Below are 24376 nucleotides of genomic sequence, written 5' to 3' on the forward strand. Positions count from 1 at the left end.
TGTAGGTAACACGACAATGCGGTGCCGGCATACGTTCTTCCGCTGATTAGAAAACGCAAGTGTGTCGATGGTGGATGTGATTGAACTGGGAGGCCACAATCGTCTCCGCTCAATTAACCGGAAGTGCGACGATCAGTGAGAAAAGAAGGCCCAGGTTCCCGGGAGGGTCACACCGCAAGGATCGCAATTTCGCCAGCCGCGAAAGGGATAATTAGCCATGGGAGTTTGGCAGGCTCCGCGGCAAATTATTGTTCGCGCGTATAGGTTGGACACTCGCGGAGACATTCATTGGCGAACGAAGCAGGAGTTCTCGACGCAGAAACCGTCAAGTCGGAGCGTCCTACGCTTTCATGCCGTGCTAACCACGTAGCCTCTTTTGCTTACTTCAGCGCCCCCTCTCGACGCGTGCAGTCGAAAAAGAAATGCAAAGAGGGCCACCCTCCGCGTCCTGAATAAAATTGCGAGTCATGATATAAGCTCCTCAAAGACTAAAAACCCCGAAGGAGATTTTTTTTTTGATTAGAGGCGTTTGTGCTGTGACAAACATGTTTGCAATTAGGGAGATATTTTCGCTGTAGCAATTTGAGTGAGAAAAAGAAAACCTTATTTCACGCCATTCCTTTTACCTACTGCCCGAAGAAAAAAAAAATGTGTATATAGGTCACTTTTCTTTGTTTTTTTAAGACGCATAAACGACAAAACTCCAATGCTTTAACGACAGAGCCGATTTGCTTAACATATTTTTTTGTGTTAGACTCGTTAGACTGACCGACGATATTTGTTGCTGGTCTGTTTAGTTTTGCGCACTTATCTGAAGGGGCGTTATGTGAAAACGTAATCGCGTTTTACTTAAGCACGAGTATTTTTATTACCCTACCACACAGCTGTCTTTTTATGACGGCTAATATTTTAAGATAAACGCAATAAAAATATCAGATGGAAGTCAAATATACGATGACTAGTCCTTTCTTTTGTATGCACTACAGCAATAAGTAGGCTCATCTCTTTGTCCGTTATCTTAGTCATCTGAAATATTTGACTTTGGTCTTCATGAGCACTATTTACTTAATCTTTTGCAGGAGAGTACAACCGTAAAGAGGTGACAAATTCTTCACTTTGTAATCATGGTTGCCGGACACTTGTGAAACACTTGCACTAATCGACAAAAAAAATTACCAAACACTGTCACACCTTTCGATCAAACACTAATAAAATATCATCTTGAAGGGGCACCAAAGAAATTCTTTTTTTCGCGTATTAATAACTCTGGCTTTCGAAAAGGCCGATATTATCACGCTCGCCGCGCGCAGACGCTTTGTAAACGACAAAACGTCAAAATGGGAAGTGCGCGTGGGGACGCTACCCTATAGATTTTGTGCTAATAGCCATGGCGTCACGGATTTGACGATGTCAACGGCAGCCTATGTTGTTCCTAATCGTGGAAACGTCTTGTACATCGTCATATGTGAGGTCCAAAAGTTTAACATGTCAAGTTACAGAAAACTTAGGAGAGCCATTGTGAAATAACAACATAAAAAAACCTGAAATTCGGGGCACCGAGCACAGCAATTTCGGGGGGAAAATTAAAAGAAACAAACAAACTTTGATCTTGATTTTTACTTCCTACATAAAATATTAGTTGGAGAATCAATGAGAGTGGAACTTTCTGAGATTCCTTAATCAATCTAAATTTGTTCCTCATTTCATTTCAATGTCCCTTTCAAGCTCACCAGTGAAAGCCTGGGCTCCGAAAGTAGAACAGCTGGTGACAGTCTACGCGCTTGCTTTCACGCAAAGCTGTTTTGATGGAAATAGCTTGGCGGCAAGTGGACGCTACGCAAAAGATGACACTGCTTTAAAAAAAATACTCGTGCAATCGTAGGTTGACAGATTGATATGATTGATATGTAGGGTGTAACGTCCCAAAACCACCATTTTATTATGAGAGACTCAGTGGTGGAGGACTTCGGAAATTTTTACCATCTGGGGTTCTTTATTGCGCACCCATATCCGAGCACACAATAGTAGGTTGAAACCTGTGTCAGCTTCTGAGAATCCGCTGCTTATATCACGATGACAAGGCATGTTGCAGCTGTATTATCCTAGAGCGGGCGTACTTGTAAGTGCTGCGACGCTCAAAAGGCTGCCACGATAGCCTCCTAGGGACGTTGAAGATTCTTACTGCTGCACAGTTTAAGTTGTCGCATATGACTACATCTACGGCATCAGAGCTTGCTGCTATAAGGGCTGCTTTACAATATCTCGTTCAAGAACGTCCAGGAAAATGAGTAATATTCTGTGATTCGAAGGCAGCGCTTCAGAGTTTGCAGTCTGCCATGCGTAGGAGGAGTCATGACCAATTGGTACAAGAAATAAGACATTGCCATCATGAAGCTCTAGCACGAGGGCATGATATTATATATCAATGGCTGCCTAGACATATCGGTATTACCGGAAATCAATTAGCCGATGATGCAGCCCGCACAGCCCATGAAGAAACCCGTGTAGTCCCGCTTCCTCTATTAAGGAATGATGTAGCAAAGCTCGAGATCTCACACGCACGTTTTGGTCGTCTACCAGCTTCCAAAGGTGTCAATTTTATCAACTGGATCCTTCGCTCAAGCTAAAGCTACCATCGCAACTTTCCCGATCCGATGCGACACTGTTATGCCGCCTTTGGTTGGGTGTTGCATTTACAAAGGTGTACTCCTTTCGCATTGGTATGGCAAACACTCCTACATGCGACTGCTGCGGAGCTGAAGAGACCATTGAACACGTCCTGTGCAGCTGCGCTTGCTACGACACACAGCGATGCCAGCTCCGGATGGTTTTGAATCAACTTGACCCCGGACCATTTTGTGTGCAGAAGATACTAGGACCTTGGGCATCTGCCTCAGTTGCGCAGAAAGCAACTAAAGCACTCCTACTTTACCTAAAGTCAACAAGCCTGAGCGACCACCTGTAGACTGTGTGTGCTCCCCGAGTGTGCTCGTGATTGTGTGTACGTTCTCATCTTTCTGCAACCTCTTTTCTCCCCTTTATCCCTTCCCAGTGCAGGGTAGCAAACCGGATGTGTGTCTGGTTAACCTCCCTGACTTTCCTTGCATCTTTATCTCTCTCTCTCTCTCTTACTGCTGCACAGAACTAAGTGCACCCAGCGGCATCACTCCCGAGTCTTCACTCTGCAAGAGGGGGCGATGTCGTGTCCCAAATTAATGGATAGATTCTTCAATTTTGTGCAGCGCGACGAATAGCCCCATATAAACAAGCTTCTGATGTGGGGTTTTTAATGGGAATTGCGGACGCCATTTCTTGGTAAAAATCAAAAACACAATTTTCCCATATAAAATTAAAAAACAACAACAACAGAGGATCATAGTGACAAATACAACAAAGGAACATAGTGACAAATATAAAAAAAGAGTAGTAAACGTGCGTGAGTCTGTCTTGTGATTTCTGTGTAAACCTAGCGTATTTTTCGCTTATAATATCCGCTAACGTTTATTGGATAACTGGTTGGCTACTGTAGGCGACTTGTCTCAATGCTTCGGGCGTCGACGCGACTGATTGATGAAGTGCCTTTACACCTTATTCCTCACAGTATCACAATACCCTTAATTTTCTTTCGATTGAGATTATTTTTCATTGCCCATAATCATGGGCAAATTATGTGCGATCAAAGTAATTTTAACGTTGAGTAGTATCAGTTTGAGGAAGGAGGTTATAGTGCGCCTCATATTCACATCATGGTTTTGTTACATAGCACAACTGCAAAGATTGGTAGCCAATTAGCTTGTAGTCTGCACACATGCATGTCACGATGTACTTTTACCGTTCAAGAATGTCACTGTGACGTTATTTTTGCACAAGATAGCTGATATTTCTTGAAATGCAATATTTATTAGGCACCTCTTAAATGAAAAAAAAAAGTGTTACCATTGATTTTTCATTTTTATGGGTCACCACTAGTGCGGCCATAGTGAAATACTTTTGGGTTCAGTGCCTTGAATTTGAGCGGCATACACATTGAGTGGAAGGTATACAAAGTACCGTGTTCGTGCGAATGTTAGCCACAACGCTTCAAGGCTGCTATGGTGCATAACGCTTACAGTAACGATTTGAGGCAAAATGCATAACCTATGGTTTACGCTGCAAAGACCACGTGCGCGAAATTGAATTCGCAGAGACAGAAGCGGCACGTAACAGGTGGTGGTGGTGGTAGTAGTAGTAGTAGTAGTAGTCGTAGTAGTCGTAGTAGTAGTAGTAGTAGTAGTAGTAGTAGCAGTAATACAACCCCTCAATGTTTGGTATATTAGGCTTACTTTTACTTTCGATCTACGTTAACGACGTTTATTCAGCAATTCATTGTTTCTCTTTTCTCTTGTAGGCCAATGAAATCTAGATATCTAGGGTGATTCATCCAGTTAACGGCTGTCGCTTTCCACAGTCAGACATGTGTTCATTCTCTGAATGGTGTGACAACAATAACCTTTCCCTGAATACACCAAAGGCTAAGTTCATGAGTGAATCTCGCAAAACGCCCATCGTGTCATTTCTGTACCTTGTCCATATCGTGTTGTTATGTAAGGTTTATGAGTTTAGTGATCTTGGTGTTCTTTTTGATAGCATGGTCAACTTTTCTGCTCACACTAAACGTATTGCCACGTAAGTCCTCCGTTCTCTCGACTGTGTTTGCAGAATCTCTCGAGAATTCAGTTCTCCTACAGCCTTCCAGAAATTGTACACCACAGTACGTCTTCCTTAACTTGATTATGCATTCGTGATCTGGAATGACATCGCTAAATCTGGCAGGGACGCCTTTGACCGAGTCCAGAAAAAGTTGATAAGCATTTACAACCATCACTTCAATAGAAAAAACTCGATGTCATTCTAACACTGCCAGATTATTATCACTACCACCACTTCTCTGCTGACGAAACCACACCGATCACTTATAGCTTTACGAACTAGTTCATGGTATGATATCCTGCCCTTTGCTTCTCAATTGTGCAAGTTTTCGGATTCCTTGTAAGTTAACCAGAGAGAATAGACCATTTCATGTACCTGCCAACGTCTTTCGACACTCTACTGCTCACAGAATACAAATCATATATAATGTTAACTTTCATGATCGTGATGTTTTAGACAGTCCACTGTCATTGTTTGTATATCAACCTTGCACCGTCTTAAGCTAGCTTCACACAATGTACAGATTTTTCTCTTTTCAGTTTTTCAGGAAACTTTCCGCATAGTTGTGTATATTCCACTTTATTTCTCAGTGCCATTCCACGATCATCGTTTTGTATTTTATTCTTCCCATTGTGCGCTGATTTCTTTTCGTCTGTGCGTTTTCGCTCTTTTTGTTTTATTTTTTCTGTAGATTGCACTGTTTTTATTGTTTTATTTTGCGTGCGCCTGCACGAAGACTTTATAATTGTTCCTGGGCATGTTAAAGAGATTATTATTATTATTATTATTATTATTATTATTATTATTATTATTATTATTATTATTATTGTGAGAGACAATTTTCCCCCTGTGAAAGAGCTGGACAACTGAGGGCTGAATGTCAAAGGTTGTTTGTATCTCCTGCCACCCCCTCCCTCCTTGCGTGGTACACATGCCTACCTTTTACACTTACACATACACACACACACACATAAGTACATACAACCATACATGTGTGGTCGTAGTCCGTCCCCTCCTCCATCCTAGCGCAAAGCCTTGGGTACAATTCACCAAAACACCTGCGCCCTTTATCTGTCGAGTGCTTGTATAGCACACGCAGCACATTCAGGGAATTCCCCATATCTCTAAGCAACACCCTATATGTTACTAGTGATAATGGTTTTGACAATGAGCCGCTTGTACGATAAGCTTCTTTCCTTTGTTTCTCCCCAATGGGAATCCCGGCTTGTCCTGTATAGCATGCCCTTATTAATGGCTATGACTCATGGGGCTGTACACTTGTTTCGTTTCTCACTCGAGCTAGCGCGTAGACACGGCTGGTCTCTTCTGCGAAAGGGATATTGCGGCACCGCGCCCCAGGAAAAAGTCACCGTTACTTGTCCTAGCAAGCAGTGTTTTGGAGTACGACTACGCAACGCTGTCCGCATCCGCACGGTTTGCCCTCGGAGAAAACGTCGAGGACACGGCTCCCTCCCATTTTCTCCCCCAGCGCCGAGAAGGGAGAAAAACGGGACGGCGCTCATTGTTTGGGTTGCAAAGGCCGTCGCTCCGGTAACCCGGCCAAGCGGATCCCGAAACCAAGGAAGGAGAACGTTTCTGCAGAGAGAGAGAGAGAGAGAGAGAGAGATCGCGTATGAGGCAGAAGAGACGCCCACTTGTTTCGCGTCATCGCACCTAGATGGCGCTACAGTAGCGAGTGACTCTGATCTACTTTGCCATCGCCGCAAGAGGTGGCTCTGCGTTGATTCAGCGTTTGCTGCTGAGAAAACGAATAAGTTCTGTTAGTGTTTCCTCAAATGAAAACATTGTGGTGCCTGAGACGAAAATTACCGAGGTTCTGATAACAACAAAATGGGGAGAAATGTTGGGCGTATTTATGCCGCGGCAAAGAGTCGCGTACCGCATTAGTAACGGTTGCAGTCCAGCGTAAAAACATCGAACACGCAAAACTCGAGCGTGGACCTCAAGACAGAACACGAAAGAAAGGTTAAAGAATGAAAGAGCGCACTTTAAGCGGCAGGAGTACGGTTTTTCTGGAGCCCCAGGCGCGCCGTGGCTGGGCGGCAGGCCTAGCGCCCCCGTCGTCGTGGCTGCTCCTGGAAGGTCGACTTCTCCCGGAAGCGATGCTCCCTGCGGAGCGTCTTGAGAAGTCGCCTCGGCCGTCGCTCGCGTAGCTTTGCGGCGGTGCACGCTTTACAGGGGCGGCTCTCACTCCACGTATTGACGTGCGTCCCTGACCTTGCCTCGGTTCGAAGTGAAAGGGGGGAATGTGAGGCGAGGTTTGTCCGCGGCAGATCGGCGGGCGCGGGGCGCTCATAATTAGGAGATCGATGGCCGTTCGAAGAGTAGGAGGGATCGGCGACCGCGTGGTTTCGGAAGACCGCGTGTCGCGCGTAAACACAGCGGCGGCCGTGTCGGGCTATCCCCGTCGCAGCGCGCGATGTTTGGACGGACACGTACCGTGGCGGCGGCGGTCGGGGTGCTCGCGCCTGCATGCGTTCATGGGTGGCGATGCCAGCAGTGGCAGCACCGCACGGGTTGCAACCCCGCGGCGCATGCGCAGACGGGGCGCGCTGCGCCGCGGCGCTGCGTTCGGCGTCGCGGCGGAACACAGAGGCAAGATGGCGCCGGAGCTCAGGCCACCCGTCTGTCGAGGACACAAGTGAGTCGTCCCGGAATCGCTGTACCCCGGGCTTCCAGCGGCAACCGGCAGCACCGTGGGAGGAACGCGAAACGAGTGAGCTACCAGCGGCGTCGATGGCGGTCTGATTGGCAGCGGGCCCGGGCCCACCGCGAGAGGCGAAGAGCATGGACGAAAACAGCGGTGGTTGCCTGTCCCCGGAGGAGGCGGCAGCCGCGGCTGCTGGGACCGACGAGGAGGAGGGGGCGGAGGAGGCGGTTCGTGACGGCGGCGAAGAGGTGGTCTCCTCTCCCTCTACGGTGGCTGTGGTGGTAGCGGCGTCCCCCGTCAGCCCCCAAGAAGCTGTGGTGGTCGCCGAGGAGGAGGATGACGACATAGAAGAGGGCGAGGAGGACGCGGAGCGGCATGCTGCTCGCTCGCCGCTCGACGCCGAGCAGTCGCCCGAGCTGCTGCAGGCGGCCGACCTCTCGGTGCGCGACGACTCGCCGTGCGGCGAAGTCGGCGCCGACGAAGACGACCTCGACGACCCCGTGAGTCCCGCCTCGTCGACGGGCATGATCGACGCGTCCGAGTTCCGCGGGCTCGACCCGGGTTCCTACCCGGGTCGCATGTCGCCCGGCGGTTTCTCGAGCAGCAGTTACGCGACGCTGACGCCGCTGCAGCCGCTGCCTCCGATCTCGACCATGTCGGACAAGTTCTCCCACTACGGTCACCACCACCAACACCACCCGGGGGCCAACGGCGGCTTCGCGCCGCTCGCCATGGGCATGGGAGGCTATTCGCAATACGACAAACTTGGTGCCACCATGTCCGGAGCGATGAACATGAGCCCGCCGCACGGCACAGCGCCCATGCTGGGCGCCGGCTCCGCTCTGCCGTCGCCGCCTCCTTACTCGCAGAACGGCCTGAGCGTCGACAAGGGACTGAACGGATACGAAGCGGCAGCAGCGGCATCCTACGGTGGATCCTCGGCGCCACAGAGAGAGCTCACGCGGCTCGGATCGCCCCAGTCGCCGACGAGCCTGCACTCGCCCATGCTGCCGGCCCTCAACGGCCTGTCACCCCACACGCCTCCCCAGGCGCACTTGGCTGCACCTGCCACGCCGCCGCAGCCGCCACAGCCGCCGCCCGCGCCGCAACCGGAACCGAAACCGGCGCGGGTGTTGTTGCCCGTGGTGAGCAGCAACGCTCTGGGACAAGTGGTCGTGTGCGGAGCCAGGGCGTCCGTGGTGTCGTCCAGCCTGGTGCTCAGTCCGACCAAGGCGATCCACCCGGCCGCGGTGGTCACTCAGCAGGTCGCCCACCCTCAACAGCAGCAACAGCAGCAGCAACAGGCGCAACAGCAACACGCGGCCCAAGTGAGCGGCGGTGCGTCCAGTCCCGCCGACGAGGCGGAGGAGATCAACACCAAGGAACTGGCGCAGCGCATCAGCGCCGAACTGAAGCGCTACAGCATTCCACAGGCCATCTTCGCGCAGCGTGTGTTGTGCCGCTCGCAGGGGACTCTGTCGGACTTGCTGCGCAACCCGAAACCCTGGAGCAAGCTGAAGTCGGGCAGGGAGACCTTCCGCCGCATGTACAAGTGGCTCGAGGAACCCGAGTTCCAGAGGATGTCGGCGCTCAGGCTCGCAGGTGAGTAACTGTGGTGAAATGCGTTCTCTCAGCTGAGCACTTCGTGTGACGCGTCAAGTTGCATTCGATGATTCGTTGTTATGTTCGTACGTCCACGTTGCGCAGTCGTCGGTGATGAATGTTCGGTGCCGGCATACCGAGTCATAGACGACTGTGGTTGATTGTGCTTGGAGTTTGTTGAACCTATAGTCCCGCCCGTCTCGTCAAGAACTCGCGCGCTGCGGAGAAGTCTTCGTGCCACGCAGAGCCGAGAAGAGCACGTGGACTGGAGCTGCTGCTGGTCGAGAGGCGAAGGCTCACCAGGCGGGAATCAATCCATCATTGATTTGCACGTGCGGGCGTGACCTCCCCTTCCGCGTGTGGTGCGTCCTCCCCTTTGGGTCGAACTCGTCGATGATTCCTGTTCCTTTCTCTGGAGCACTTCTTCCGTCTTTTTTTTTTTTACTTTGCCCAACCCGCTGCCACCCCCGCTTGCACACATCGAAAACCAGCCGGTCAACGTAGTGCTGACGTGCCACCCGGCACTTCTAGATCCATGCTCGCGTGTTTCCGCTTGACACACACGTGTGTACGTACAGTATGGATCTGAGTCCTCCTTGTTCCTGGGTGAATGGACTTTGCGTCAGATGTGAGGCGTGTCGAGAGCGGACACTCGATCGGTTTGTTGTTGTTGTAGTTGTTGTTTACGAATGAAGTTTGGCGCTCACATTGGTTGGTACCCAGTAAGGTTCCCGACTGTTAGTCGGTATGCGTACGCGAGTTGATTGTTATTGTTGTGACGCTCGTTCGTTTTTGTCCCCGATGTCAAACGTGTTACGTAAACATCGCGGCGACAGTACACGTGCTTGAGCGACACTCGGCATTCGGTGACAGGCCATACGACAACTCATCTAACGCCCCGCAAAGACGCGACGCACCCACTGTTTAACAAGAATAACGCAGTTCCTAGCTTAAATCGAGCGTCGCTTATGCGTCCTCCAGCGAACGTGCTTCGGTGAGCGCGCATTCTCGTTTCGAATCTCCCGCGCCGACAGGACGGAATCCCAGGCAGACGCTGTCGCGTCTTTCAAAAAGCGCGCGCTCTCGCGACCCACCACGTGTCTGTTTTCCCGCGTTTACGCGAGCGAAAGTAAAAGATAGACACGACGCTTCCAGCAAGAAAGCGCGCGAAACAGTTCGCCACCGCCGGGAGAGCGCGCGTTTTCTCTTTGCCGCTAACGGTTCCCTTTTTTTCACCCCTCACGGCCGGAGCGCATCCCGGTTTTCCTTCCTTCCTGCCTTCGGTCGCGAGCTCTAGCGGGCGACGTGCTGCTGCGCTGAGGCAAAGCCCGCTTCCCGGGAATGCCCCGCGCTCCGACCGCTAAAACTGGGGCGCCTGCGAGCGAGCGAGCTGGGCGGGCGTATCACACACACACACTCTTTTTCCGTGACTCACAACCGGGTGCTCCCTCCGAAGCCCGCCACGAGAGCTTCGAGGTCTTCATTTTCTCTTTATATCGGTCCCTCGTCGAGCGAACAAGCGCGCCTCGAATGCACGTCGCGTCGGCGTCGGTGGGGCGAACGAAACAACAACGGATGCGCGCGGTTAAAGAAAAGGGGTTCGTATACTCCTAACGGGGGCGAAGAAAAAGTAAAAGGCGCTTCTTCGAACGAGAGGAGTAGCGAGATTTTTCGCCGCTAAACTGCGCTGTTTTTCGTGATAAAGAGGCGCACGCTGAGAGCTTAAGGAGGTTGCTTAGATATGCTTGACTGTGGAGAAAGAGGAAGAATAGAGGAAAGGCGGGGACATTGACTCGAATACACACATTTTGCTACCCCGCACCAGGGAATGGGAATAAGGGAGTAAAATGAAAGGAAAGAGAAAAGCCATCAGTGCGCACAACGTTTCACAACACACACATAGTACACTTTATCACAGGTGATTGTTTAATCATGTATCATTCAAAAACTGCAGAAGGACTTGTTCGGTTGCAAGCACGTTTAGCGAAAAGGGGGACAGAAATGGGGAAAATGGTTCTGGGAGTGTCATTAAGTTGTTGGCGGTTGGCGCTTCATTATCATACCTTTTCCACTACTCTTTTCGCGAAATCTATTACGTGCCACGGCCAAACATACGTAAGCTAAAGTAATTTTTGTAGCGTAAACAGAGTATTAGGTTGGGTGTCATATGGTGCGTAGCTCAACGAACGATTAGTACCAGAAAGGATTAAAGAAAAAAAAAACGCATACGAGGACCCTATACCACACATTTATCGTTAATCTATGCTACCAGCTCACCCAAGTTAATACATCGTCTAAGCACGTTTCTTCAACCCTGGGCCCTGTTGTATGCCCTCTTTATTTCAACCAACAACCATCCTGTGCTGATGTCCTATGCTGTCTTTTCCTATTTTACTTGGACTGTCAGTTTGCGCCTCATATCTTTCGTAAACAGCGGGGCTCTGCAAAACCCGGATCATTTAGTTGCACCATTGTTGAACCATTGCTGAACCATTGAAGTTGCGCCATTGCTGAAGGAAAAATTGAATAATTACTACATTTTTCACCCAGTACAAGCTGTTGATGGCACAAAATGACCTCTAGTGCGAACCGGGAGCTTTTGCGTTAACTCGGTAGCGCCTTTAAAAGTTGAAAAGAACCCGTTTTCTGCATTTGGTTTGCTAATCGCAGTACTGTGAAGTGTGTTTTTGATATAGGTTCTATAATAACGTACGCGTGTTTATTTGATTGAAGGCACGTTACACGTGACAGCGGGATGTTGAGGGTTTTACCTGAAGCGGACCCACGCTTGTCTCGCACAGGTTCACTCGTGCAATAGAAGTTGCGTGAACCGAACCACGTGGTACACGTGGGTGCGGTTTTGACGTATTTAAATAAAGCAAAACGTACAGAGAAGTAACGGAACAATTTCGCCTCTTTTAACGTGCAAAACAATGTTGACCTATACGCAGTATTGCGTTGTTCAGTTGTTGTAGGAACCTCTTTACGTGACACCCGGCGAGTTAACCAGGGCGTCTCGGGTTAAATTAGTCGGCCGTGTATGTCGTCTCACGTCTCCCGGCCAGCGAGGTACACTTGCCTAGAGGAAGGTATAGTGCAAGGTATAATAGTTAGTGTTTACCTTGAACTATAAGCGTCTGAGTTGACAATTCTGTCCTTACTGAGTTTAAAATGCTACTTTCGCATATGTGCCGAGGTGAATAATCATCGTGTAAACCAGCGCGAAAAGACACCACACAAGTAGGAATGGATAAATGTACTCGTTAATTAGGCAGTAGTTGTTGCCTTTTCATTTTTTTCTTCATTTATTGCACCGTACTTAAGTGCGCTGATTTGCACATCAAGATTTTTGGTCGTTGAATTTTATACAACAGGGGATACAAAAAGTTCAAAAAAATTTGAAGAATTAGAGTACCAGACAACCTTTGTCATTACGCGCGGCATTTCATTATACCTTTGAAAAATCTACCACTTCCCTACAAAAAGACACTCTGCGAAACATGATGCTTCCAGGGAGCGCATACCGAGGAAAATGAGATTTGACTAGCCGACGGCCGTCACCTTCAGTTCAGTTTCAAATTGTATAACGGTTTATCATGTCTACGAAGAAGACTGTTGCATTCGGTTGATATTGGAGCCGGCGCTTCGACTACAAATGTGTCCGTTCGTTATTTACTTGTAGATAATCTCCTGCATCGTCATCTCCGTCAAAGTTCGTAGAACTGCGATTGTATCTGTAAACATACACGCTTCAGACACACACTCTATTTGTGCCATTTATATACCCAGCCTGTAGAAAATACCAGAAAACAAATGTTTAAGTTGCATTTCAGGAAATTTCCTCGTCATCTGCTTCCTGGCGTCTACATCGCCAATTCGCTGAATGCTAGACTACAAAGCCCTTAACCTCAAAAACTTCTTGAGCTGAATATTTTTGTCAGAGGATATATCCGCCGATCACGATGCGAAACTTCTAGTTGGCGGAATCGGCGGACCAGTGGGAAAACGCAGTCAAGATAAATGAGTATTCTGAATTCGCCCCCTAGACGAGTGTGTATCGTCTCAAAAACAATATGCATAAAAGGAGATGATTTAGTCGTGTCGTACGGTCGTTTATATAGGCTCCTTCAGATTTTAATCGAGAGCTCGTGTTGTGAACAGTATCACTGCGGCACGGCTGTGCCGACTGTTTTTTTTTCTCTTTCTCATTGGACGTAGTAACTTAGGTGTCCCGCTGTTAACCTCGAGGACGTGGGCTTGATTCCCGACCATGGCGACCGCTTTTCGGTGAGGTTGCAGTGCGAGAATACCAGTCTACGCGTAGATTGAAGTGCACCCTACAGAGCCGTAGGTGGTCGAAGCTAATGCGGAGATTCCACTATTGTGTTTTTCACAATTGCATCGTTGTTTTAGCACACGAGGAACCACATACTTGGAATAAATTGCACGTGTTCTTTTTCGGGGGAACAGTTTGCGGCCGTGCGACGTGTCGTTGCGTTAGCAACGCTTTTTAATTTTCCCAAGAATGACAAGCGCCCATTTTTGCACTGTGCCACCGTTTGCTTCCTGATACGGATTATTACCCCCGTATTCTAGAACGTCCCTTCACTCAGTGCTTCACCTTCACTTGAGAAAGCCGATGGGAGCACCATCTGTAGACACGGCAAGTCACTGCATATCAGCCATGATCAGCTGCAAATCTTGCGTAGCGCAGCCTCATTCTCAGCCGAGCAGCGGCGCAGTGTTCAACTCTGTCAAGTGAAGGATGAAAATCGAGTCGAGTAGCGTTTGTGAATACGGGGGTTAGTCTGCGTTGTCAGCATCCATGACTTGGGGAAGTCACGAACTTCTTTATTACCGTCCAGTTGTACTCCCCACGCGCAAATCTACAGGTTACCATTGCCTTATTCGCTTTGCTGCAAACGTTTGCTGAAATCAATGCCGCATGCAGAAAACTATGGCTGCTCCACTAATCCGCGTTGTGACAGCGCTGTGCACACGCACAGACGGAAAGTGACGCGAAAATGATTCTATCTTTATACGCTGATAACGCCTGCCCCGCCACGGTGGTCCAGTGGCTAAGATACTCGGCTGCTGACCCGCAGGTCGCGGGATCCAATCCCGGCTGCGGCGGCTGCATTTCCGATGGAGGCGGAAATGTTGTAGGCCCGTGTGCTCAGATCTGGGTGCACGTTAAGGAATCTCAGGTGGTTGAAATTTCCGCAGTCCTCCACTATGGCGTCTCTCATAACCATATGGTTGTTTTGGGACGTTAAACCCAACATATCAATCAATCAATCAATCAATCAATCAATCAATCAATCAATCAATCAATCAATCAATCAATAAATCAATCAATGAATCAATCAGCACTGATAATGCCAAGAAGCGGTGTAATTCAATGACGTGTATACCGTACGGCACTGACCAACACCCCCAAGTTCAAATGCGCAGCAATGCCCGGTGAAACGGACGCGTGAGCAGGACCGCTTCTGTAGCTAGAGCATCGGACGCGTTATTCGAAGGTCGCAGGTTCGGTACCCGCCGGCGGCAAGCTGCCTTTTCGACCGCTTTCTCAACATATACGTAATAGTTGCTATACGAGTAGCGTCCCTGTACTCTCATTGGCTTGGCTGTCTGTTCATTCTCATTATAGGCAAGCGTAACAGCAATTTACGACGTATATGCCACATATAAGTGGCAGACCGCTTGCACCCCGCTCCGCTGTGTCTCGGTGGTTGCGACGCTCCGCTGTTGTCCGGAAAGAACGTGGTTTCTGTCCCGGTCGCGGCGGTCTCGTTTCGATAGACGCGAAACGCTAAAAGCTCGTGTACTGGGCTATGTCAAGTGCGCGTTAAGGAGCCACCCGAGTGGACGGAATAATGCGGAGCTCTCTATTACGTAATATGTTCACAGCCAGAGTTCGCTTTGGGACGTTAAACCTAGTACATGTACACACGAACCAACCAAATCGCATCCCACCGAATTCCTTTACCTGCAGTCTCAGCACTCACTGTCAAATGTGTGAATCTGGTCGATCTTCGCAGTCTTCTTAACCGAGTTGTCCGGACACTTTCGGTGCCCCACCGCGGTGGCCTACTGGCTAAGTAAGGTACTTGGCTGCTGACCCGTAGGTCGCGGGATCGAATCTCGGCTGTGGCGGCTGCATTTCCGATGGAGGCGGAAATGTTGTAGGCCCGTGTGCTCAGATTTGGGTGCACGTTAAAGAAACCCCAGGTGGTCGAAATTTCCGGAGCCCTCCACTACGGCGTCTCTCATAATCACATGGTGGTTTTGGGACGTTAAACCCAACATATCAACCAATCAATCAATCAATCAATCAATCAATCAATCAATCAATCAACCAATCAATAGGAAACTTTCGGTGTACACGTACAGTGCACGGAGACGAGTAATCCTGCAGTTCTCGTGGATTAATGATTATTGACAGACGTAAGGCGCGAAGGCACGTACCAGTGCTACGGGTTGTATAATTTCTGTTTGAATATGACGCAAACGAGTAACGCGTTCCTGATTGGGTTTTTCCCGCCTTCGACAACGGCATATGCCTCGAAAAGAAGCTCTTTCACATTTACAAGCTCTGTTAGACGTTTCTAAAACTGAGAAAAATAAGGTGCATCAAATAATAACAGACAATTGCTTACTAGAAACGGCCTAATTAATAGTACTCCATAACAGCTGGAGCAAATGGCTTACTATTTCACCACATGCCACGAAATTGATAGAAAACATAATTTTAACCAGCCATAAAAACAACTTTCACTCTCGGGTTCCGTTTTTGATAAATGTCAGATTATGCTCGCGTTTCTTTTGCACCTGGTGCGGATGGCGTTGAGCAAGAATGGTTGACTATGTCCATTTCAGAATAAACCAAGCTCTGCGGTTTCGCCCCCCCGTCCCCGCTCCTATTTTTTGTAACAATAATGAGGCGAATGAGGGCGTGAACTACATTGGAAACTGATTTGCTTGGTGTTGTTGGTGCACCACTGAAAAACTCCTATTGCCACTCCAAGGCTTTGGCCCTCAGCAGCTTTAAAGAACGTATATACCATGCGCGGCTGATCCTGCAGAGGCGAACCTGGCAGAAGACTCAAATACTAGCGATATGCAAAAAAAAAAAAACCTCTATATTTCATGTTCTGGTACTGTGTGATACTCACATGATCAGCAAATCACTCAGCTTAAGGCTTTAGACTGTAGGGGGGGAGGACAAGAACCACAAGAGAGAAGGCAGGGAGGTTAACCAGTCACATGCCCGGTTTGATACCATACGCTGGGGAAATCGGAAGGGGGGCATAAAAATGAAAGAGAGAGAGGAAAGAGAAGAGAAAAAGACTATAAATGCACCAATGTGCGAGTTACGAGCAGCTCTGTTCCGGCGGCGGCTGAATGCAGCGGCACTTTCCTCAATCTCCGTATGCTCTTGCGATGACCCGATTCTTTCACTCGGAGCAAATCACTGCTAGTAGTGTAAAATCACTTAGAGTGGTAATTCGCAACGACGCATGCAATCTAGTGAGTCGAGATAGGTACGAATCACTGAAGCGCCACGATTTCTTTTGAAAGAATTGAGCGCTAAAATTTAAACACAGGCACACAGAAACATGTGACGTGACAGGCGCATCACTCGAACTAATTCATCGAAAGGACACATCCACTGCGCACGACGTGAAAGATCCTGACTGCATGCGCGCTAAACGCAGATGACTAAAAGATAACAACATGTAAACTGCTTATAATTGCCGATCGAGTATTCTGTATTCACTTGCGCGTAAGGAGACAGAATTTGGTGCTGACATACTCATCACCACTTTCATTAATTATAAGGCTTCCGAAAGCTTACGAGTAAGTCCGTCCTTACTTTTAGATTGCAGACGGGCTCGCGAATCCGACGTCACTACGTAGCGCTACCCGTATGAGCTGACAGATGTATAAGAGTCCTCCTTATTCGTTTGTACAGTTTATGCTCGCTTTTATAGCGGGATTGTAGACGAACAAATGCCAGAGGATTGGGTCACATGTTCACGAATTTTTCGTTATGTCCCGAGCAAAAAAAAAAAATATAAGGTCACCTCCACACTATATATACGACTCCCGAGTATTCGAAAACGTTTATGAACTCGGTTGGCTTGTCGATGCAGTTGGTTTGGGTTGTTTGCGCGAGATATGCGTAACTGTTACACAGGTGGTGAGCATATAGCTACGCCCTGCCTTCGAACGAGCATGTCTTGGCTTCTACCATTGCAGTGTTTAGTTTGAACAAAAAAATACTACGTTAAAATATTCAGACAGACAGAGAGCTATATTTAGCTCCCGGGAACGCTATACCACTCAAGGCGGTATAACAGCAGGCCGCTCCCTATGGCCGAGCCTCACCAGCACGTCGCGGGCCCTCTGGATTCCCTGAGTTAATACAGAAGTTCCGAGCTCCTGAGCGCGCAGTTCCATTCCTCTTCGGTGTCCCTGGCACATTTGGACATCGGTTATTCTTATTCCATCATTCGACGTTGGAACGATTGACCGACATTGCTGTTGCTTTTTAGCAACGTTTTACACGTGTTCTGTAAGTGTGCGAGCGTGCGCTGATAGGTGATAGCATTTTTATTGATGCGCGGAATGCTGTCAGTCGAGGTCAACTGGAGTTCGTGCAACCCCCTTGAGATGCTTAAAGAAAGGAATGACGGCAGGCAAAATTCGACACAGTTGATGAAACAAGACAAAGAGAACTGGTGACCGCTGGTTTATAGGCTGGTATCGAACCCGCTCGTTTTTGAAATCAATACCGCGGTTTCGATTTCAACTAAGTCGCATACTGATAAGAACGATTACATGTACGACCACGAGAAAAACAGTCAAGAAAAACCGATAGCGAGCAATGTGGACTAGTTTCTCAACGTGTCATTGTGTATAGTTCGATAAGGACTATGTTGCTGCAAATTTGTCGTAATATAAGAAACAAAACATTTACATAGGTACTTTACCGGACATTGTTTTACATAGATGTGATTAACGTAGAGAAAACGTGCGCTGATACGCAAATGCTGATTTAAGAATGTGCCGACGTTTGCGGGAGCATTACACGCAATATTAATAGAAATACGTGTGCGTTCGACATGGAAGAACCGTTTTACACACGGTAAGCTTTTATCGCGTCAGCTGGGACGTATATTTAGGATAATTCCGTCCACAGCTATCTTTGATCGCAGCTATATATGCAGCGTTTGAAGTGCAGATAATGTGCTTCCAGAAAGGTTATATAAATATCGGGGCTTTGTAATGCCATAAAACGACACGAGTTGTGGGTTGATACGTTACAAAGATAGCACTTCACTAGGCGCGCTTTTTCCCCGCGACTAACAACCTATAGTTGTACTGAACTATTTCAATGTTTGACAGCCTTCATCATTACAGCAGTATACATATAGGTGCTTTGAACCGGACCGTATTTGGGTCATCGGATAATAACGCGTACACGAAAATCTGCATTCGTCATCTGCATTCGTCGGAGGGTCCTATGGTCAGAGGGCACTGAACATAAAGAGATTACATCGTTTCCCCCCCAATGGAGGTTAAGCGACGAAGTATGTCTATTCGGTCCCCGTTCGTGTCCACAGAACATCGAGGCTTCTAGGGGCGCTTCGACTGTTTTGATCAGCCCCTTTGATCAACAGCGTTTGCTTGATAAGTCGCAAATTTCCATTTTGAGGGCGAGATAGAAACATGCAAGGAGGGACGGATGGGCGGAGCGGGATTTTAGTCGCGCCGGATTGCATACACTACACTTGGGAAAGAACGAGAGAAAGATTGATTGATTTGTGGGGTTTAACGTCCCAAAACCACTATTTGATTATGAGAGACGCCGTAGTGGAGGGCTCCGGAAATTTTGACCACCTGGGGTTCTTTAACGTGCACCCAAATCTGAGTACACGGGCCTACAACATTTCCGCCTCCATCGGAAATGCAGCCGCCACAGCCGGGATTTGATCCCGCGACCTGCGGGTCAGCAGCCGAGTACCTTAGCCACTAGACCACCGTGGCGGGGCAAGAACGAGAGAAAGATTGGGACGAGAGAACGTAATGAGTGTATACGTACACCTGCAGATAAAAGAATGAATGAAACAGAAATTCAGAAGGTAGAGATGGATGGATGAAAAAAAAAAAACTCCGGCATGTATCCGGCATGTTAGTGGGCTGGGCTCTCGCCTATGTGTCGGCTAGAAGGTCTTAATCGTCCAGGGCTGAACTGAGCAGCATGGCCAGCCGACGCGCGCGGGGGCTGTAGGTGGAAGCCGCGTTCTCATTACTGTGTTTTAATTCCTGGCATTTCCATAGTATATGATCTAAGGATCCTCGTGCCTGACAATTTTCACATTGAGCGGTCGCATAGATCTCTAGATACATAGCACGTAGTAGCGCTGAATTCCTATAAAAGGTAGTGAAGTTCCATAAAGTTTAATGAAAAAGTGTTAAGGACATTTTAGTCAATATTCAGAAGAAGAAATGGGCATGGAAAGGGCATCTAGCGTGAAGATAAGAGAACCGCTGGTCATTAAGAGTGACAGGCTGGATTCCAGGCAAGTGTGCGTACAGAGGCAGCATATTTGGTGGGCAGACGAGATCAAGAACTTTGCGGGTATATATAGCGTGGCTGCAGGTAGCACAAGACCGCGTTGATTGATGAGACATGGCAGATGCTTTTGCCCTGCCGTAGGTGTAGTAAGGCTGATGATAGTGCGTTCGAGAGACCGATCTTGGCCCGTTGTGGTTTTGTATGTATGATTAACTAACAAGCTTCACTGTACCTAAATAACATGCTTTAGAACGACTGGTTGTATGCATTCTGCCCTTTAAAACTTTGTTAGTTCGACGTCATGACCCCCACAAAACTGAGAAGCCATTCGTGCAAAAGCCCAGCAATGGAGTAACCCATGAATCAAATGTATTACTGTCTTATGTGCGCTGTTGTAGCCAAGTTACTCTTTAGGGAGGTGCAGGTGAAATAGACGTGGAATCAGACGCATACGCTTGCATATTTATGCTTTACTGCCTGTTGACATGTTTCAAAAATGCGATACCTCATATTTTTAGCATCGATTGGTACGTTGCAATGTTTGCGATAACTGATATGTTAGGTTATCGATGTATGGCACGCCTCATTCGATGCCCCTGTACCTCGAATATTCGCGTCAATATTGTATTTGCACCAGTATACGCCAAATCAAACACTAGCACTTTTTCAAACAAAAAATGACAAATAAAACATTAAAAGCAAACATTTTAATTTAAGGAAAGCTAAATGTTAACGCAAAAAGTAAACTTTTAAAATGTCTATAATGTTTTAAAGTTTTAAAATGAATAATTTTGCTCTTGCTAGTGTTGGTAGTTTCGATGGTAGTCCTTGAGGACTCATCTCTAGTGAATGTTCGAATATATATATAAACTGGCTTAAACTGGCTTGGAAGTGGAGGAAGAAGAGATCGTTGCTTCCTGGTCTGGTTCTGGGCAAGACGTCAACTCCTGGCTGTCTCTGTTATTTCGCTTGTGGCTGTCTTTGATATTCCGCTCAATAGAGCATGCTGCAGCGGTGAAGTCGTGGCGTTTACCCTGTGGCGAGCTATGCTGGAGAGTGCGCTTCATTGTGGTTGTCTCATTTATGGACTCGGCCACGGTCGTCGGTGGACTGCGCAAGAGTCCGGCGAAGAGCTGCTCCTTTACCCCACGCATTAAATGTCGCACCTTCTTTTCCTCGGACGTCGTAGGGTCCGCGCGCATGAAGAGTCGAAGCATGTCCTCGAGAAATATCGAAACTATTTCTTTAGGTCGTTGGTTTCTAGACGAGATTGCCTGCTCCGCACTCTCCTTCTTTTCGGCGCTGCGGTACGCATCGCGAAACTGTCGGCTGAACTCTTGCCACGTCGCAAAGGAACCCTCGTGATTCTTATACCACGTTTTGGCAGAGTCCTCCAACGTGAAGTAAACTCTCCGCAGCTTGCCAGCTTCATACCATTCGTTAGTATTGGCAACTCAATTGAAGTGGTCAAGCCAATAATCAACATCTTCATAAATGCCCTAATGAAATGAGCGCCGTGTTTGCTGCGCATAAACACATGCGGGAGAAGAAAATAGGCGTCGTTCGTTTGACTCGCCTGATTGATTGATATGTGGGGTTTAACGTCCCAAAACCACTATATGATTATGAGAGACGCCGTAGTGGAGGGCTCCGGAAATTTAGACCACCTGGGGTTCTTTAACGTGCGCCCAAATCTGAGCACACGGGCCTACACCATTTCCGCCGCCATCGGAAATGCAGCCGCCGCATCCGGGATTCGAACCCGCGCCCTGCGGGTCAGCAGCCGAGTACCTTAGCCACTAGACCACCGCGGCGGGGCTTGACTCGCCTAGTTGGTAGTCGCAGTTGTCATCTCGTCTTGAGATAAGGGACCGAAATCGGGAGATAGTCCTCGCAGGCGGCGGCTGCTTCTTGCCGTGGGAGCTGCAGCTGTCGCCAAGTGAGCTTGGTGTGTCGGTTGAAACTCGGGAGCCCAGACGCATTTACCCAGCACCTCCACAGGTGCCACGAGCGAGGTAACAGAGACAGCCAGGAGTTGACGTCTTTCCCAGAACCAGACCAGGAAGCTACAATCTCTTCGTACTCCACTTCCAAGCCAGTTTCCGCCACAGTGGATGGCTCATACCCATTTACATGTGAAAATAGTACATATATATATCCTCGTAAAATGATACAGAAGCTGAATGCCATTGAATACCTGCAGGTATATTTGACGTCTTGAAATGACTTCTGTACCCGAAGAAACGTTCATCATCCGTCGCGGTGGAGTAGTGGTTAAGGTTCTCGGCTGCTTGCCCGAAGGTCACGGACTCGATCCCGGCTACGGTGGCTTAATTTCAATGGACGCAAATCGGTAGAGGCCCATGTAATGTGCGACGTCAGTGCACGGGAAAGAAGAACAGCAGATGGTCAAAATTTCAGGAACCCTCCACTACGGCGTCTCTCATAATCGTATTATATGTTGTTGCGAAGTTAAACGCTGTATATTAGTATAGTAAACTTTCACTGTCGCTTCTAGCCAACGGCAGCTAGTGTTTTTTTCATTAAATGTAGGTAAGGGGCAGCTAGTGTTCTGTCCAACGTACTGAATGTTGCAAATAAAGAAAGTTTCAAGTGCCAAGCCTACCCGATAACCGACAGTATCATCGCGTTGTCCGCTGACTGCAGTTCGTTCACAATTCACGAAGCTCGTTCTTTTTCCTTCATTATTTTCCAACTTGGTGACTGACTGACTATACGGCTCACTGTCCACGCCGCCGACACAGCTGGCCAGCAGGCGTCGCGACGGGAGATGCAAAATGAACGCGATATCGAATGAAGCAGAAATCTACACAGAGCACGTCACCGCAATTGTCACCTACATATGCATTCTCGGCGTCTGTATCACGTTTTAGCGCGCGCCAACTTTTTAAGTAAACACTCGCGACCGTGATCATACGAAACGGGCCACCCGACAGGAGCGAGTGGAAGGGCGGGAGCTATAGGGTCACACCTTTCGGCCGCGCGAACTGACCCTGGCAGTGGTTTCGAGCGCGGCGGTGTAACACCCGCCTCGGCGCGCGTGACACTGCCGTATATACACTCGAAGCCATCGGAGGGTGACGACGCCAGCACCTCCGTTCGTCGAGTTATAGCGGCCGGCCGCACGATTGCGTACGTTCGAGCCGGGCGAGAGCAGGCGCGGTGGTATATACGCAACTACGCACACCCCAAACTCTCCCCTTTCGTATCCTCCCCCCCCCCCTTACGCCCGCCAGGTGTCCCGCGGCGGTGTGCACCCGCCGGACGCAGCTGGCTTCTCGAGGTGCGCCGTCGGCCGTGTCGCGTGGCTTCGGCGGCGCGGGACACACCCCTCCCAAGGGGGGCCCGGCTGACGTGTTGGCTGGTGGGCACTGGGGGGGGGGGGGGGACCTGGATGCGGGAAGCTAAAAAGGGGAAAGAGGTGCTAGTCCACTCACTTCTCTCTCAGGGAAACCCTTCTGGCACGCTCCCACTCTATACCTTTCCTCTGTTTTACCTTTGTTCCTTACCATTTGTGTGTGTGTGTGTGTGTGAGTGCGTTCATTTCGTTTGTTCTTGCGTAGTCTTTTTTTGTAATCGCTTTCTCTTTAAACCGTGCTCTTTCCCGCGTGGTAATGGAACGTGCTCTTTCGGCGCTGCAATAGCGCACCACTTGGTACTCGGCCGGCCGACTCGACGCCGTGCGAGAAATAAATAAATAAATAAGCGAAACGAAAAAAAAAAGTCCGGCGATTCAGACATGCGAAGAGGAGCGCAGTTCGTAGTGTGTTTCGTGCTATTTGTTCTTAACGCTTTTTGACAAAGCGAGTGCCACGCAAACACGGCTTTCTTCCTTCGGGGAGTCTTCGGTCGTTGACCCGCTTGCCGACGACGTATAGTGGTTCGCGTGTCTCTGAGCGCGAGTTCATGCCCGACACTGTACGGAGAAAGCGCCGACGTAAACGGTCACTGTTGATGCGAAGCGCTGCTGCCGGAACAGTTGACCCACTACTCTCGATCACATGCGGTGTAATCTCCTGTTTAGTGATTTCCTCGCTAGCACGTGTTGCCCCACCGCGGTGGTCTAGTGGCTAAGCTATTCGGCTGCAGACGCGCAGGTCGCGGGATCGAGTCCCGGCTGCGGCGGCTGCATTTCCGATAGAGGCGGGAATGTTGTAGGCCCGCGTGCTCAGACTTGGCTGAACGTTAAAGAGCCCCAGGAGGTCGAAATTTCCGGAGTCCTCGACTACGGCGTCTCTCATAATCATGTGGTGGTTTTGGGACGTTAAACTCCACATATCAATCAATCGCTAGCACGTGGAGCTCGCTCCATTCCCTAGCTTCAAAGCCGCGCATTATAACGTAATCAAGGGTTTTATGGCCCGAAACCACGATATGACCAAGACGGACGTCGTAGTGGAGTTTTGACGATCTAGCGTTCCTTAAATCGCATTGGCGTAACACAGTACACGGGCCTCCACACTTTCACTTGCATCTAAATGCGACCGTATTAACCGGGATCGAACCCACGACATACGAGTCAGCACTCGAGCACCCTATAGCCGCTGTTCCGAAAAGCCGCGTTGATGTTTTTTATTGCGACGAAAATTACTCTATGTGTACCGATGGGCGAGTTAGTGAGCCAGGTTACCGACGAAGCAACGCGCAAAGAGACAAGAGCACGCACACGTAAGAATGAATGCAAGAACTGGTGTTTGCGTCACTTCGCGGTTAAAGCACGAGGTAAAACGTGTGATGGGCAATAACAATCATCGTCATAAACAGGTATATGGGCCACAGAAATGGGTGAAATCCGCTACTCA

At 48.8% G+C, this 24376-nt stretch overlaps 1 protein-coding gene across 2 annotated transcripts in view; it reads left to right on the plus strand.

The window, feature by feature from the left end:
* Positions 1–6725: 6725 nt before the first annotated feature.
* LOC119181735 (homeobox protein onecut) overlaps positions 6726–24376 on the plus strand; it is a 202079-nt gene continuing 184428 nt past the window's right edge. For both annotated transcript variants that reach the window (XM_075875579.1, XM_075875580.1), the window contains exon 1: positions 6726–8962. In XM_075875579.1, the coding sequence (XP_075731694.1) occupies positions 7498–8962 (1465 nt within the window). In that variant the 5' untranslated portion in view covers positions 6726–7497. The remainder of the gene's footprint in view (positions 8963–24376) is intronic.

This window comes from Rhipicephalus microplus, chromosome 10, assembly GCF_043290135.1.
Source record: "Rhipicephalus microplus isolate Deutch F79 chromosome 10, USDA_Rmic, whole genome shotgun sequence".
Classification (NCBI taxonomy): domain Eukaryota; kingdom Metazoa; phylum Arthropoda; class Arachnida; order Ixodida; family Ixodidae; genus Rhipicephalus; species Rhipicephalus microplus.